This window comes from Acomys russatus, chromosome 15, assembly GCF_903995435.1.
Source record: "Acomys russatus chromosome 15, mAcoRus1.1, whole genome shotgun sequence".
Taxonomy (NCBI): Eukaryota; Metazoa; Chordata; class Mammalia; order Rodentia; family Muridae; genus Acomys; species Acomys russatus.
Window position 1 is genome coordinate 66,362,911 of NC_067151.1, and position 14,075 is coordinate 66,376,985.

At 51.1% G+C, this 14,075-nt stretch overlaps 1 protein-coding gene across 1 annotated transcript; it reads left to right on the forward strand.

Annotated features, from left to right (window-relative positions):
• Positions 1–6,944: 6,944 nt before the first annotated feature.
• Mcl1 (MCL1 apoptosis regulator, BCL2 family member) lies at positions 6,945–9,327 on the forward strand. Its single transcript, XM_051157709.1, has 3 exons — positions 6,945–7,557; positions 7,880–8,127; positions 8,879–9,327. The coding sequence occupies exons 1-3, from the start codon at positions 6,957–6,959 to the stop codon at positions 8,993–8,995; spliced, it is 966 nt and encodes a 321-aa protein (XP_051013666.1). The 5' UTR covers positions 6,945–6,956; the 3' UTR covers positions 8,996–9,327.
• The last annotated feature ends 4,748 nt before the right edge of the window (positions 9,328–14,075 follow it).

Below are 14,075 nucleotides of genomic sequence, written 5' to 3' on the forward strand. Positions count from 1 at the left end.
TCTGCTACCTGAATTCCAGGCCCAGGATGGCTCCACTCAGTCTGTCACAAGGTACTCATGGGGTGCCCCAAGGGTAAAGCCGGCCAAGACTGCTTCCACCTGTGACAAAGCTTAATCTTTCCCACAGACTGACTTGTTTTTTTTTGTTGTTGTTGTTGTTTTTGAGACAAGGTCTTGCTGTACAGTCCTGGCCTTGAAACAGGCTTCCTGCCTTGGCCTCGGGGTGCTGGAGTCAAAGGTATCCGCCATTGTACCCCAACTCTGACTGAGCTGATTCAAGGCAAGGGTATACCCCGATTCAATTGCTTTGGGTGGGAACTGACTCCAGGGGTTCCTCACATCACCTCGAGCTGCACCCAGGGTCCAGGGTGGACTCCTTTTGTTCAAAATACAGGGGCTGGAGAGGTGGCTCAGCAGTTAAGGGCTGGCTGCTCTTCCAGAGGACCTGGGTTCACTACCCAGCACCCACGTGATGTAACTCTTCTTCTATGGAATCTGACACCCTTAGACAGTCATTACATGTAGGTAAAACACCAATGCTCATAAAATTAAAAATTAAAAAAAAGCAAACTACACACAACTCAACATACTGAGGCAGGAGGATGGAAAGCCTGAGGTCAGCCTGAGCCTGAGCCTGAAAAAGAAAAAAACAGGGAAAAAAGAAACCCCGTAGACTAGCCCTTTTACTTAGCTCAGCTGGGGTTTGTTTGGGGTTTTCTGAGCAACTGAAAGAGGGCCGCCCTATGCCATACTCACTAGCCAAGCCTGATGGCTCACACCTGTAACCCCAGTACCAGAAGAGGCAGGAGGATTGCTGAGCTTGAGGCTAGCCTGCACTACATACTCCCAAGGCAGTCAGGGCTACAGGACAAAGCATGCTATCAAGCCTGGTGAGAACTGACTTGTGGAGGGACAGCCTGGCTTCCCTTCCCACTTCCTCAGGGGCTACCAGGCACCGCATGGGACCCTCCCGGGAAATGCTGCAGGAAATGGACTGCTCTGCTCTGATGGGGGTGGGGACTGTGGGGGGAGGGGGTGGCTGCGGGGGGATAGAGGTTAATCACACCCAGCACCCACCCACAGGCAGCTTGTGTCTGTGCCTCCAGTCCCAGGGGACCCGATGCCCCTTTCTGGCCACTGAACCACGCATTCCCAGATAAACATGCTTACACAGGGAGGGGGGAAAAGGGGAGTCTCTCCTCTTTCTCCCCTCAGTGGGTGGCCTCGAAAGTGGCACCTGGGGTGAAAATGGGAAGCCACAGCCTCTGCCCTTCCTCTTGCTCACGAAGGGGATCCCCCACCTGGATAAAAGTTTACATAATTGGTAAAAATAACACAAAATATTTGCAAAACTTATTTTACCTGCGAGTGGTATAAATCAAGGTCAGGATCTTGTGCCCCTTCGTGGCTGGGGTAAGAAGGTCAGAGGTCAGCTGACAGTGCTAGCCTAAGTCTGGAGCCAGAGGCTGATCCTAGCTGGAAGGCCCTGGGTTTGATCCCCACAAGCAGCAAATTAAAAACAAAAGCCTTTTCTGCTAGGTGGTGGTGATGCACTCCTTTGATCCCAGCACTTTGAAGGCAGACGCAAGGGGATTTCTGTGAGTTCCAGGCAAGCCTGGTCTACAGAGCAACTTCTAGGACAGTCAAGTATACACAGAAAGCCTGTCTCAACAAAAACAAACAAAAATCTCTTTTTTACCATGAGAGGGAGTAAGGATAGACCAAGGAAACTGCCTTTGATTGGGAGGTTTTATGGAGATATATATTTGTTTTTTCTTTCCTTTACCAGGCACAGTGGCACACACCTTTAATCCCGCCACTCAGGAAGCAGAGGCAGGCAGATCACTGTGAGTTCAAGGCCAGCCTGGTCTACAAAGTGAGTCCAGGACAGCCAAGGCTACACAGAGAAAACCTGTCTCAAAAACCCAAAAATATAAAGAAAGAAAGAAAAAGAAAGATGGGTTACTATGCCCGGCGAGACTTTTGCTGTTGAGCTACTGAGAGATAGTTTCTCACCGTGTTGCCCTGGCTAGCCTAGGGCATCAAGCTCACAAACATCTGTCTGCCCCTGTATTAGGGTTAAAGGTGTGCACCACAGCGCAGGGCTCCTGCAAGGTGTGTTCTTTTTGGTTTTTAGGTTCTTGTTTGTTTTTCCAGACTGTTTCTCTGTTATACAGAGGCCTGGCTGTCCTGGACTCTCTCTGTAGACTCCTGCCTCTGCCTCCCCAGTTCTGGGATTAAAGGTGTGAGAGGTGTGAGCCAGCACTGCTGGGCTCTGCAAGCTGTGTTAATAAAGGTGTAAACTTGAGGGTTAAGAGGGGAAGAGAGAAGAAAGCGAGGCACACAGGAGCAGCCAACCGTTTCCTCATGCACGCGTCTCCATGACTCAGTGGGACACTTACTTTCCTAGCTGACACTTACTGGGGTCCTTGGGCACCCTTAAGCAATTCAAGCTGTTCAGTCATAGAGAGACAGGAAGCAGATGATGGTTGCTATGGAGACATGTCTAAGTACACACTGGACCGCGGACCAGGCTGAACAACATGTTTTGCTTTTTGCTTCGACTTATTTTCCCTCTCTTAATTTCTATTTTCCTGTCTCTTCTCATATTTTTAATCTTCGCACTCCTGCTTCCCTGTGGTGGTTCCCAGCTCACTAGCACGTCTCTAAACTACGTTTCCCTTGGGAGACCACAGTGTACACTGAGTTACTGGGGGTTTATTTAGGGAGATGAATAATAGCAAGGTATAATGGCGTAAACATGAAGATAACAAGCCCAGAGACCCGCCCGCCTCTGCCTGCTGGGGTTAAAGGCCTGTGCCACCACGCCCAGCTTAAAACACTTTTTCTTGTATTTTCTTTCCTTGGCGGGGTGGTGGTGAGGATGTTTGCCGTTGTTTAACAGGGTTCTATACAGGCCGAGCTGGCCGCAAACTGCATGGCCTCCAGGCTCTAGCTTTGCGCCTCCATCCCTCCAGACATGTGTGTCTGTCCGCACCTCATCTCTGGAGCGCTACAGGGCAAACCCCAGGCTCCCAGGATGCTAGGCGACCGGTCTACTGTATGAACATCCGCACTCCCAGTCCAACCCTTCCTTCTATTTCATAATCTCAGGGGACATGTAATCCCACCCCAAAAGCAGGTGAGGTTCTCTCCCTTCTTCAGCCTGACGACGAGTCTATGGCTTGGCTTGTAAAGTATGACGAAAGCACGTGAATGCCAGAGGACAGACCAGGGAAAGGACGGAGGGCAGGCTCAATGAGGGGCCATGTCCTACATGCAAACTGTTCACCTGGAGCCGGTGCCTGCGCGGCTCAGCAGGTAAAAGGGTTTTTTGCCAAACCCAACAACCTGAGTTTGAGCCCTGGGACCCACATGGTAGAAATCGGGAACCAACACCCATAGGTTGTTGTCTGTGCACTGCCACACACACAGACAGACAGACAGACATGCATGTAACAAGCTTTTTTAAATCAAACTGGCTGTCTCAGCTGTGGCACCAAGACAGGCAGATATGGATTCCAATGGGAGACACAAACAGCAATAAAGTGTTGCTTGTTTGTTTGTGTCCCCGCCTCCCCCCACAGCAGGGTTTCCCTGTGTAGCCCTAGCTGTCCTGGAACTCACTCTATAGAGCAGCTCGCCTTGAACTCAGGGAGGTGTAGTTCTTGGCCCCTGTGAAGGTCAGAGAAGAAGTTGGGGACTCAGTTCTCTCCTTGTCTTGTGGGTCACTGGGCTCCAACTCAGGCCATCAAGCCCGTTAGCAGGCAAGCACTGAGCCACCTTCCAGTGTGCCGAGATGTATTTTGTCCACATCCACCACTGATTCTTTACAGGTCCCTGCCATTTCCCTCTCTCTCTCTCTCTCTCTGATTTTGTTTTGTTTCTTACTTGTCTGGTTACTTTGTTGCTTGAGTCAGGATCTCATGTGGCCCAGGCTGGCCTCGGATTCATTATGTAACAGTTACAGAGGCTGACCTTGGACAGGCACAAGGAACCACTCCCAGCGCCAGCATTTGGTTTTGTTTTGTTTTTGTTTCTGAGAGACAGAGACGTTCTCTGTAGCTTAAGCTGGCTTTGGCTTTAGGATCTCATCTTCAGAATGCTGGGCTTGTAGGTGTGCAGGGCACAGCCGTCCAGAATGCTCCGGAACGCTCCAGAGCGCTGCGCTGCAGGAGACTCCTCATTTTTTTGTCTCCAGTCGCTCTGTGGACTCACCCTACCCCCACCAGCAGAGTGAGGAGGCTGAACTGGAGCATTCGTCTTGGTACTCAGTGCCATGCTTCCCAACCGACTGCAAGAGTCCAAATCAACAGCCTGTCGGGCAGCCCTGGGGACAGAAGCAGGAGAATTAAATACCTCAAGGCTGTTAATTAGCTCAGCTACACAGCATGCTCAAGGCTAGCCTGGGCGACATGTCACTCTGTCTCAAAAAACATTGATAGGGGGCTGGCAAGATGGCCCAGTGGTTAGGCTAGCACACTGCTTTTCCAGAGGACCCAAGTTCAGTTTCTAGCACGAAGTTCAGAGGTTCACAAAGGTCTGGCTTCTGAATGCACCTTGTTTTCAAAGTTCAGGCTGAGTATGCCAGCTCGTATCATGACTATGCTCCCACAATGCTGCGGGGCTGTGCAGGAAGACTTAACGCTTGTGTGTAGAGGTCAGAGACAGCTTTCAGGAACTGGTTCCCTCCCCCAACACGTAGGTTCTGGGGATCGAACACAGCTCCTCGGTTCGGCAGTGGGTGTCTTTATTTACTGGCCCATCCTCTCCCCAGTCCATGTTACTTTTGTGCCTCCCAAGTTCTGGAATTAAAGGTGTACAGATGGGTTACAGAGATGGCTTGGAGGTTCAGAGCACTGGCTGCTCTACCCAAGGTCCTGAGTTCAATTCCCAGCAACCACATGGTGGCTCACAACCATCTATAATGTGTTGCCCTCTTCTGGTGTGCAGGTGCACATGTGAACACAACAAATAAATAAATCGTTAAAAAAATAAATAATAAAGGTGTGCAGACACTTTACAGAGTTTTATGTTAGGTGAGCACTGTTCCCAGCCTGTGTTTTGTATTTATTTACTCACTAATTTTGTTCATTTGTTTGGAACAGAGTCTCACCATATGAGCCATCTAACTGTGGACAGGCCAGGAACCTGGAGGCAGGAGCTGATACAGAAGCCATGGAGGAGGCGTGTTTACATGCTTACAGGCTTGTTGCATGTGGTTTGTTTAACCTGCTTATAGAACCCAGGACCACCAGCCCAGGGATGGCCCCACCCACAAGGGGCTGAGCCCTCTCTCCTCCGTCACTAATTAAGAAAATGCCTTACAGCTGGATCTTATGGAGGTATTTTCTCAACTGAGGTTCTCTCAGATAACTGTAGCTTGTGTCAAGCTGACGTCAAGACTAGCCAGCACACCAGGCTGGCCTCAGCGATCTCTAGCTTTTTATGTGGTGCTGGGGGTCAACCCAGGACTTCCATAGGGGGAAAGCAAGCTCTCTACCAACTCTTAACCATCATAATTTTTAGACATCAGGCTTATCATGTAGCCAAGGATCTTTCTTTTTTTCAAGACTTATTATGTACACAGTGCTTTGCCTGCATGTACACCTGCAGGCCAGAAGAGGGCACCAGATCTCATTACAGATGGCTGTGAGCCACCATGTGGTTGCTGGGAACTGAACTCAGGACCTCTGGAAGAGCAGCCAGTGCTCTTAACCTCTGAGCCATCTCTCCAGCCCCTCCAAGGATGATCTTTAACACCTGAGTCTCCTGCTTCTGCCTCCCCAGGGCTGGGCAAGCACTCTATTGAGCTACAGGCCCAGCCACCATAAATGATTCCTTTTTAGACTTTATTGTTTGTGTGTGGGGCTGCGGGCTGGGCTCTTGTGGAATCTCTGTGAAGTTAGCTTGCTCCTTCTGTCCTTAGTTGGGTTCCGGGCATCGAACTCAGGTCTTCAGGCTTGGGTTTCAGCGGCAGGAGTCTTTCACTAGCTGAACGTTTTCACAGGCTCCACACAAATAACTCCTTAATCGTGGCCCGTGACGCGTCCTCATTTTGAAACCCTGGGGCTCATAATGACCCTGAGCCGGGCGGGGTGGCACATGCCATTTAATCCCAGCACTGGGGAGCCAGAGGCAGGTGGATCTCTGAGTTTAAGGCCAGCCTGGCCTACATAGTAAGTTCCAGGTTACAAGGAGAAACCCTGTCTTGAAGGGGGAAAAAAAAAGCGGGCGTGATGGCACATGCCATTTAATCCCAGCACTTGGGAAGCAGAAGCAGGAGGAGCTGACTTCGAGGCTAGCCTGGTCTACAAAGTGAGTACCAAGACAGCCAGGGCTACACAGAGAAACCCTGCCTTCAACAAAGAACACAGAAAATTAAACTATAGGTTCCCCACAGTGTGCTCCTACTTACTTACATCTTCTGAACACCCTCTCCCCAATTTCTAAGTGAACCAACGGTTGAGTTAGGTATGGTGCAAGGGTCTTCCAGGTGCCTGGGGTTCAACTCCCAGCATACAACCACAAAAGGAGTTTAGAAACTGGCACGGTAAAACAAACGACGCTGGTGGTGGGGGGTTCGGCGCAAGCCTTCCGCGCCAGCACGACAGAAGCTAAGGCCCGACTGCCTGGGCTACCCAGGGCGTTCCAGAAGCGCCTGGAACCCGCGAGCCCAGCCGCCCGCCCTCCCCCAGTCGTTGGGAGACCCGCGAGAGCTCCTAAGCCGGAAGAGCCGCCGGCGGGAGCCCCGCCCCGCCCGCCGGAAACTCCCGCCCCCTCTCCCCTTATACGCGAAGTCCTCGCCGGAAACTCCCGCCCGGTCTCCCCTTCTACGGGAAGCCCCCGCCCGCGTCAGAGCGGCCCTTAGGCGGCGTCCGGGGAGTCGTCTTCCCCACTCCCGACCGTCGCCGGCCCCGAGTCGCGGCCTCGCCCGAGCTCTCGGCGTCCCCACCATGTTTGGCCTGCGGAGGAACGCGGTGATCGGCCTGAACCTGTACTGCGGCGGCGCCAGCCTCGGTGCGGGCGGCGGCTCTCCGGCGGGGGCGCGCCTGGCGGCCGAGGAGGCCAAGGCTCGGCGCGAGGGGGGAGGGGAGGCCGCCGCCCGGGTGGTCGCGCGGCCGCCGCCCGTGGGCGCCGAGGACCCCGACGTCGCGGCGGCGGCTCCGGAGCGGCGGCGGCTCGGGTCGCCGGGCCTGCTGGGCGTGCAGCCCGAGGAGACGGCCGCCGCCATCATGTCTCCCGAGGAGGAGCTGGACGGCTGCGAGCCGGAGGTGCACAGCAAGCGCCCGGCCGTGCTGCCGCTGCTGGAGCGCTCGGGCGCCGACGGCTCGCTGCCCTCCACGCCGCCGCCGGCCGAGGAGGAGGAGGAGGAGGAGGAGGACGAGCTGTACCGCCAGTCGCTGGAGATCATCTCGCGCTACCTGCGGGAGCAGGCGACCGGCGCCAAGGACGCGAAGCCGCTGAGCGAGGCGGGCGCGGCGGGGCGGAGGGCGCTGGAGACCCTGCGGCGCGTGGGCGACGGCGTGCAGCGCAACCACGAGACGGCCTTCCAGGGTAAGCGGCTCGCCCGCCCGGGAGCCCCGGGACGGCGGAGGAGGGAAGAGCCGCAGCCCCGGTGGCTCCGCGACCGGAATGTTCTGGCCCTGAGTCATTGTTTCCGCCCATCCGGCGGTTGGGTTCAATGGCCGGAAAGGGTGGGATGTCCAGTGTCGGCGTGGGGGTCCGCCTGAGTGCTCTCTGCTCCAGGACGGGGACCCCGGAGGCCCCTCGCCGTGGGTGGGCAAACGGGGGGGGACAGTGGTCGTGGGTGCCCCGCACCCGCCCCCCGCTGCAGACAAAGGAGGCCATGAGGTTGCGTGCTCTTTCCCCTCCTCAGGCATGCTTCGGAAGCTGGACATTAAAAACGAAGACGACGTTAAGTCTTTCTCCCGGGTGATGGTCCATGTCTTCAAAGACGGCGTGACAAACTGGGGCAGGATTGTGACTCTTATTTCTTTCGGTGCCTTTGTGGCCAAACACTTGAAGAGTGTAAACCGAGAAAGCTGTATCGAGCCCTTAGCAGAAAGTATCACGGATGTTCTTGTAAGGACAAAACGGGACTGGCTTGTCAAACAAAGAGGCTGGGTAAGTTTCCCTTAACGGTTTAAAGGGGCCGGGGAGAGAAAATGGGGTGCGGGATTCTGTGAAGGTGGAGGCACCTACACGTTCCATTTTATTTTTTTTTACAAAGTCCTCCTCGGCTTCAGGTCCAATATACGTATCTCTGGTTGCTTGGTGTTGGTGTTTCTAAGTAGTAGATTCAGAGGAAAGGTGATTGTGACGGTCTTGAACTGAACTGTACCAAGAGGCGTGGCGTTCTGTGGGCTGTTCTTCTAATTCAGTTGGATCATCGTCAGAGCAGTGGATTCAAACCGTGAAGAAGAAAGTCACCTGTGATGACTAAGTTGCAGTGCCATCAGGCCCCTCATTTTAATCAAACGGTTGCGGGGTAGAGCCTGCATTTTAGAAGCCGCACCCAAAAGAGCTCTGGTGTAAGGTGTGCTCCACCCCCTTAGGACACGCTGGCCCGCGGGAGAAATACTAGAAGGGGATCTGAAGACTGGTTAGGTTAGAATTTCTGTCTTTGTCTGAAAGACGGGGCACTCAAAGTTCTTTTGTTCAGAATGTGCTAAAATAGTTGAGGTGCAGTATAGCTGTGGCAAGCTGTCGAGTGGTTGCTCACTGGAAAGAACTGGAGATCTCTTCCATTCCCAGCGTAGATGATAATGGCTCGCCATTGTTTGGGGATGTTTTAATTCACCCCTTCTCTGTACTTAGCATGACAACGGCAGAAACCCATACTTGAAAAATGTGCTTTTCTTTTTTTGTTTTCTAGGATGGGTTTGTGGAGTTCTTCCACGTACAGGACCTAGAAGGCGGCATCAGAAATGTGCTGCTGGCTTTTGCGGGCGTTGCTGGAGTAGGGGCTGGTCTGGCGTATCTAATAAGATAGCCTTGTGAGTGCAATGGGTGCCTCTTACCTCCAGCCACCAAGCCACATGCTTCTGTGAAAACAAATGTATTTATGAAGTTGGACTTGAAGCTGCCACGGCTTTAACAATCCAAGAATTCCACTCTAGCAACGTAGCCAGAGAGAAACCCAGTGGCTACAGGATTGTGGCTAACAAGAATAAATACATGGGAAAGTGCTCCCTTTTGAAGAGTTACTGTCTGAAAGAAGCAAAGTTCACTCTACGCAAACTTTGGGAGGCCATGGAGGAGGACTTGTAGACTGAATGAAGGTGGGGGTGGAAAGAAAGGTTTGTTTCCCTTGTTTGGCGCTAGGAGCGGGGCCAGTGTCTGGCTAGTCACCAGTTCAGTCATCGTAATCCGCAGAGCCCCTTGCTCTCCCGTGGTGGTGAAGAGAGGGGCACTAACAGTGCTGGTGGCCTGTGCAGAGAGGAGTTTTAAGCTACCAGTAACTGAACCGTGATGCAGTGCTGTGCACGGATGTGAAGGGAGGGCTCCGAGCATCCCCAGGTGTGCTGGGACTCAGACCTGCCTGCTTTGGCTTGGTTTGGATGATTCTTAAGTTTATTGGCCTAGTAATGGCCAAGAGTACTTGACGTAAAGTTCACTAATTAGTTACAAAACTGAATAGCCTCAATTTTTAAGAAAACCAGCTTATAAAATATTTGTCTGTAAAAATTGTATATATTTTTACAGAAAGTCTATTTCTTTGAACATAAAAAGAGGGAAGTCTCGGATTTAGTTTTTTCCGTACCCTTTTGAAAATTTCAACTTATCTAGTTAGAAATCTATTTCTTACAGCTTTTTAAAATTTTGTCATGATGAGTTCCAGAGTATATACAGAACCAGTTGTGTGTGTGGACTGGTTGTAGTAGAATAAATTGGATTCATAACTATGCAGGCTTAATTTTCCAATCTGATTTTGTACTTAGGGTCACAAGTAGATGCCCTGTTGAGCCCCTGTTGACTCACTTAGGTTGTAAGGTTTGGGAGAGCAGGCTAGACTCACAACCATGGTGCTATTCACAGGACCTGCTTGTTTCACACAAGTTGGAGCCTGGCGGTGTCAATAAAGCAAATATGCATATTTCTTTTGTACTAATGATTGCCAACCTTTGCTGTGAATTTCTGTGTTGGTCTCTAGACGTCTCACCTGTGGTGTTGCGTTAACTTCACTTCCTCTTCCCTTGACATCACTGGCTTGTTTGTTGTGCTCCCGCTGTCCCCTACAGATGGAATAATCCAGGTCTGAGTTTCCTCCCCGACTCTTCCTGGCCATTTTAGTTCTCTGCATGAGAACCCTCATCCGCACCCCCAACAATGGGAACCTAAACAATTTCCCTCCTGCCCTGTCAGTTGGTAGAACTTTCTCTTGTGTGAGGAGTAGTACTTCCTCTCTGAGCCCTGTGACCAACAGTAACAGGTAGGGGCATTCCTGGACTGGCATCTTTTCCATTGTTACTTTATCCTGCTTTGGCAAGAAAATCCATCCAAGTTCCCTAGGGGATTTCAGAAGTTGGAGTGAGCTGTGTAGCTGCATTTGCAGTTGCTCCCCGTGCAAATGTACTCTCTTAGAGGACGGTAGGTTTTGTTAGAGCCTTGGATGTGTGAAAGCCACTGGTAAGCAGAAGGTGTTGGAGCTAGGGTGATTTGAAAACTTAGTCTCAAAATGTGACCTTTAGTCAGGGCTGCAGATAAAAATAAGCATGACTCCAATGACTAAGAATGTAAGGGAAGAGGCGCCCTGCCTGCCGACTCAGCCAGAGCGTCATCTTGTGGAGCTGTTGGCACCCATGTATTTATCCTCCTTGATCCATAAGTTGCTAATTTATGTTTATCTCTTTTGGACTTGAAAGCACTTTATGTAGTTTAGAGTCCTTTAGGTTAAAGTGACTAAAGGTTAGCCTCCCATGTCCAGTCACGGAAGGTTTGTTTGCCAGGAGCCTGACATCCCAGCTCACTAGCTGTGAGTGCTGAAGTACAGATGGGGTCTTAGCAGGTCTCTTAGGTGCGGGGCTGTGAAGACTTGAGAGCTCAAAGGTTGGGAAATGGGGTTAATTGAGGGAGAAGAGGCACGTGGTCTGGAGTGCTGACTGGCTGGGTAGTGGAGGGGAGGGCTGCTTGGAAAGATGGCTCTCAGCAAATCTGTCTTTCACTTCTCTCAGGGAAAAGTCTTCAAGCGTCGTCCATGTGCGTTGTACATGGGTGAACACCTTCATTTTTTGGTTGAGCCACTAGCATTTTTAAGAGCTGTTCCCGAAAGGATTAGGACCAAGTGAGTTGTAAAAATGTTTTCCCTAACTTCTGTTTCTTCTCCTGAGGGAAAAAAAAATAAACCTTTCACCCCAAAGTAAGGTGTGGCATGGGTCTTTTCTTATCGCCTTCCTCTTAAACAAGTCTTTTAGGGAAGTCAGCTGAAGAAACAGATCTAAGTGAATCAAGTGCAAGATCATTTCTCCTGTAACAAAGGAATATGGCTCTGTAAGTCAAGTTTGAAGTCTTGTGTTTAACATTGTGTACTTTCTGCCTGATAGAGAATGCTTTTGGTTGGTTTCCTTTGCGGCAAAGACAGGTTGATCTCTTCTCAGAAAGCTGCTTGTGTCTTAAATTCACTAGCCAAGGCTGACCTTGAACTAACTTTATGCTCTTGCTGGATTTTGGGTGTGATCCCAGCTTGGGTCCTGCAGGGAGTGTGCTTGGACAAAAGAGCTCTTCTGCACCCCACCCCAAGTGTCTGTACATGAAAACAATTTCATCACATGAGTTCAACTTGGAAGTCAAGGTTCTTAACACTGGGACATGGAGATCAAAGCAGGCTTGGCAAGTGCCCTTACCCACTCAACCCTCTCACCAGCCCCACCTGTTGGCTTTGTTTTGTTGACAAGCAAGGACTCACCAAACACCCCTTTTGAGATGAACAAGATTTATCATCTGAGCCGGGCGGTGGTGATGCATGCATCCCAGCACTTGGGAGGCAAATGCTGGTGGATTGCTCTTGAGTTCGAGGCCAGCCTGGTCTACAAAGCGAGTCCAGGACAGCCAGGGCTACACAGAGAAACCCTGTCTCGAAAAAGCAAAAAACAAAAAGTAAACATCTGAGGTTTTTAGTGCTTGATTATGGTCAGTGCCCCTTCCAAGGAGGAGGTGAGAATAAGCCAGCTTGGAGAACTGCCGAGCCTTTATTATCAAATACCTTGAAAGGGAACTGCATCACCATAGAAATGTGCAAATGTGAGGTTTGCATAACAGGTTTTCCGCCACAAGCACACCATACTGTAATCATGCAAACAGGATCCTGTGCCTGCTCCAGTCTGCCCCGTCTTCGCATGGGTTTCGTCACCAGATGACAGTAACTGTTTACTGTACAGCTGCTTTGTGCTGAAACAGAAGTGCCTTGAGTTCAAGGCCAACGTGGGGAAAGGAGCTGCGGAGATGGCCTGCAGTTTAGGAGTGCTAACTAACTGCTCTTCCAAAGGGCCTCCATCAGCTCCCAGCATCCATGGAAGGCAATTCAATCACCTGAAAAGCTCCGGGTCGGATGCTCCTCACCTGTTCCCACGCTTCCTCACAGACACGGAGAAAGGGAAGTGATCCGTTGCAAGTGTGGTTCAGTGGCTGTGTGCACACGTAAGGTCCTGAGTTGGATTCCAGGACTAAAAAGGCTGAGCCATAGACAGGTGTATTTATTCCCTTCGTAGAGGCATGTTGGGACACTGGTACCCAAGGGAGAATAAGGCTTAATATGCTAAATCACTTGGCAGACACCTGTGGCCCCAGCAGGAACATCAGGTCCCAGGCAAGTCCCTCAGATCCTGACCTGGTTCGGTTCTGCTCAGTGCTGGTCCTGTTGATAATTGGGTGGGTTTGTTATTTTTGATGCAGGGCCTAGGCTCACGTTGAACTTTGGATACTCGTACCTCACCGTTGCATGCCACCATGATGGTCCCATTGACGCTTGATGATGTGAAGCTGGTTCTATATACTGTCCCTTACTTTACCTTAAGAATTTGAATCAGCCAGGCGTAGTGCTGTACACCTTTGATCCCAGTACTTGGGAGGCAGAAGCAGTTGGATATCGGTGAGTTCAAGGCCAGCCTGGTCTACAGTCAGTTAAGGACAGCCAAGGCTACACAGAGAAAGGCTGTCTCAAGGAAAAGAACAAAACCAAAAAAAACTTGGATCAAGCCAGTTTGTGTGGTGCACACTTGTGATCCCGGCCCAGGGGAGGCTGGGGGTATTGTGGGTTGGAGGTCAATCACCTGGGAACCCTAGTGACTGCAGATGGAGGCCCGAGGGTCTGGTGTTTTGCTTTTTTTGTTTTGGAGTTTGTTTTTGTTTTGTTCGAGACAGAGTTTCTCTGTGTAGCCTTGGCTGTCCTGGACTCGCTTTGTAGGTAGACCAGGCTGGCCTCAAATTCACAGAGATCCACCTGCCTCTGCCTCCCGAGTGCTGGGATTAAAGGGCTGGGGGCTCTGGTGTTAAAGGGCAGCTGTTGCCACTTGGGGATTTGAAGCCAGTTCAGGCTGCCTGGAAACTTGTTTGGGGCAAACAGTACAAAGTGGGTGTGGTGGTGCATATCTTAATTTCACCACCACTTGGGAGGAGTTTAAAGCCAACCACAACTCTTACTCAAAGGGTAACCTGAATTACTAGAGAACTGTAGTGACAAAAACACACACGTGCTGGTGCGCGCGTGCACACACACACACACACACACACACACACACACACACACGCCCAGTGTTGGACACAATGCTCTGGTGAAACCCAGAGCCTTTGAAAGCTAGGCAAGCCCTCATGTAGCATCTAGCCCTTTCATTTGGTGATTTTACAGCTTTCTGAGTTGTAGTTGTGTTGGTGAGGGAATGCTGCAGTTTAAAACCACAGCCTGGTGTATTGTTACTCTGCTGAGCTACACCTGGGAGTCCTGTGCAGGAACTCAGCCAGGTCATGCTGCTGTGGGAGAAGTCTTTCCAAGGCAGAGGTGTCACTCATTTGTTAGCGTGTGTTTTAACCTTTGCAAGGTCCTGAGTTCAGTCTTATGCACGCCCACTGCAACCTTG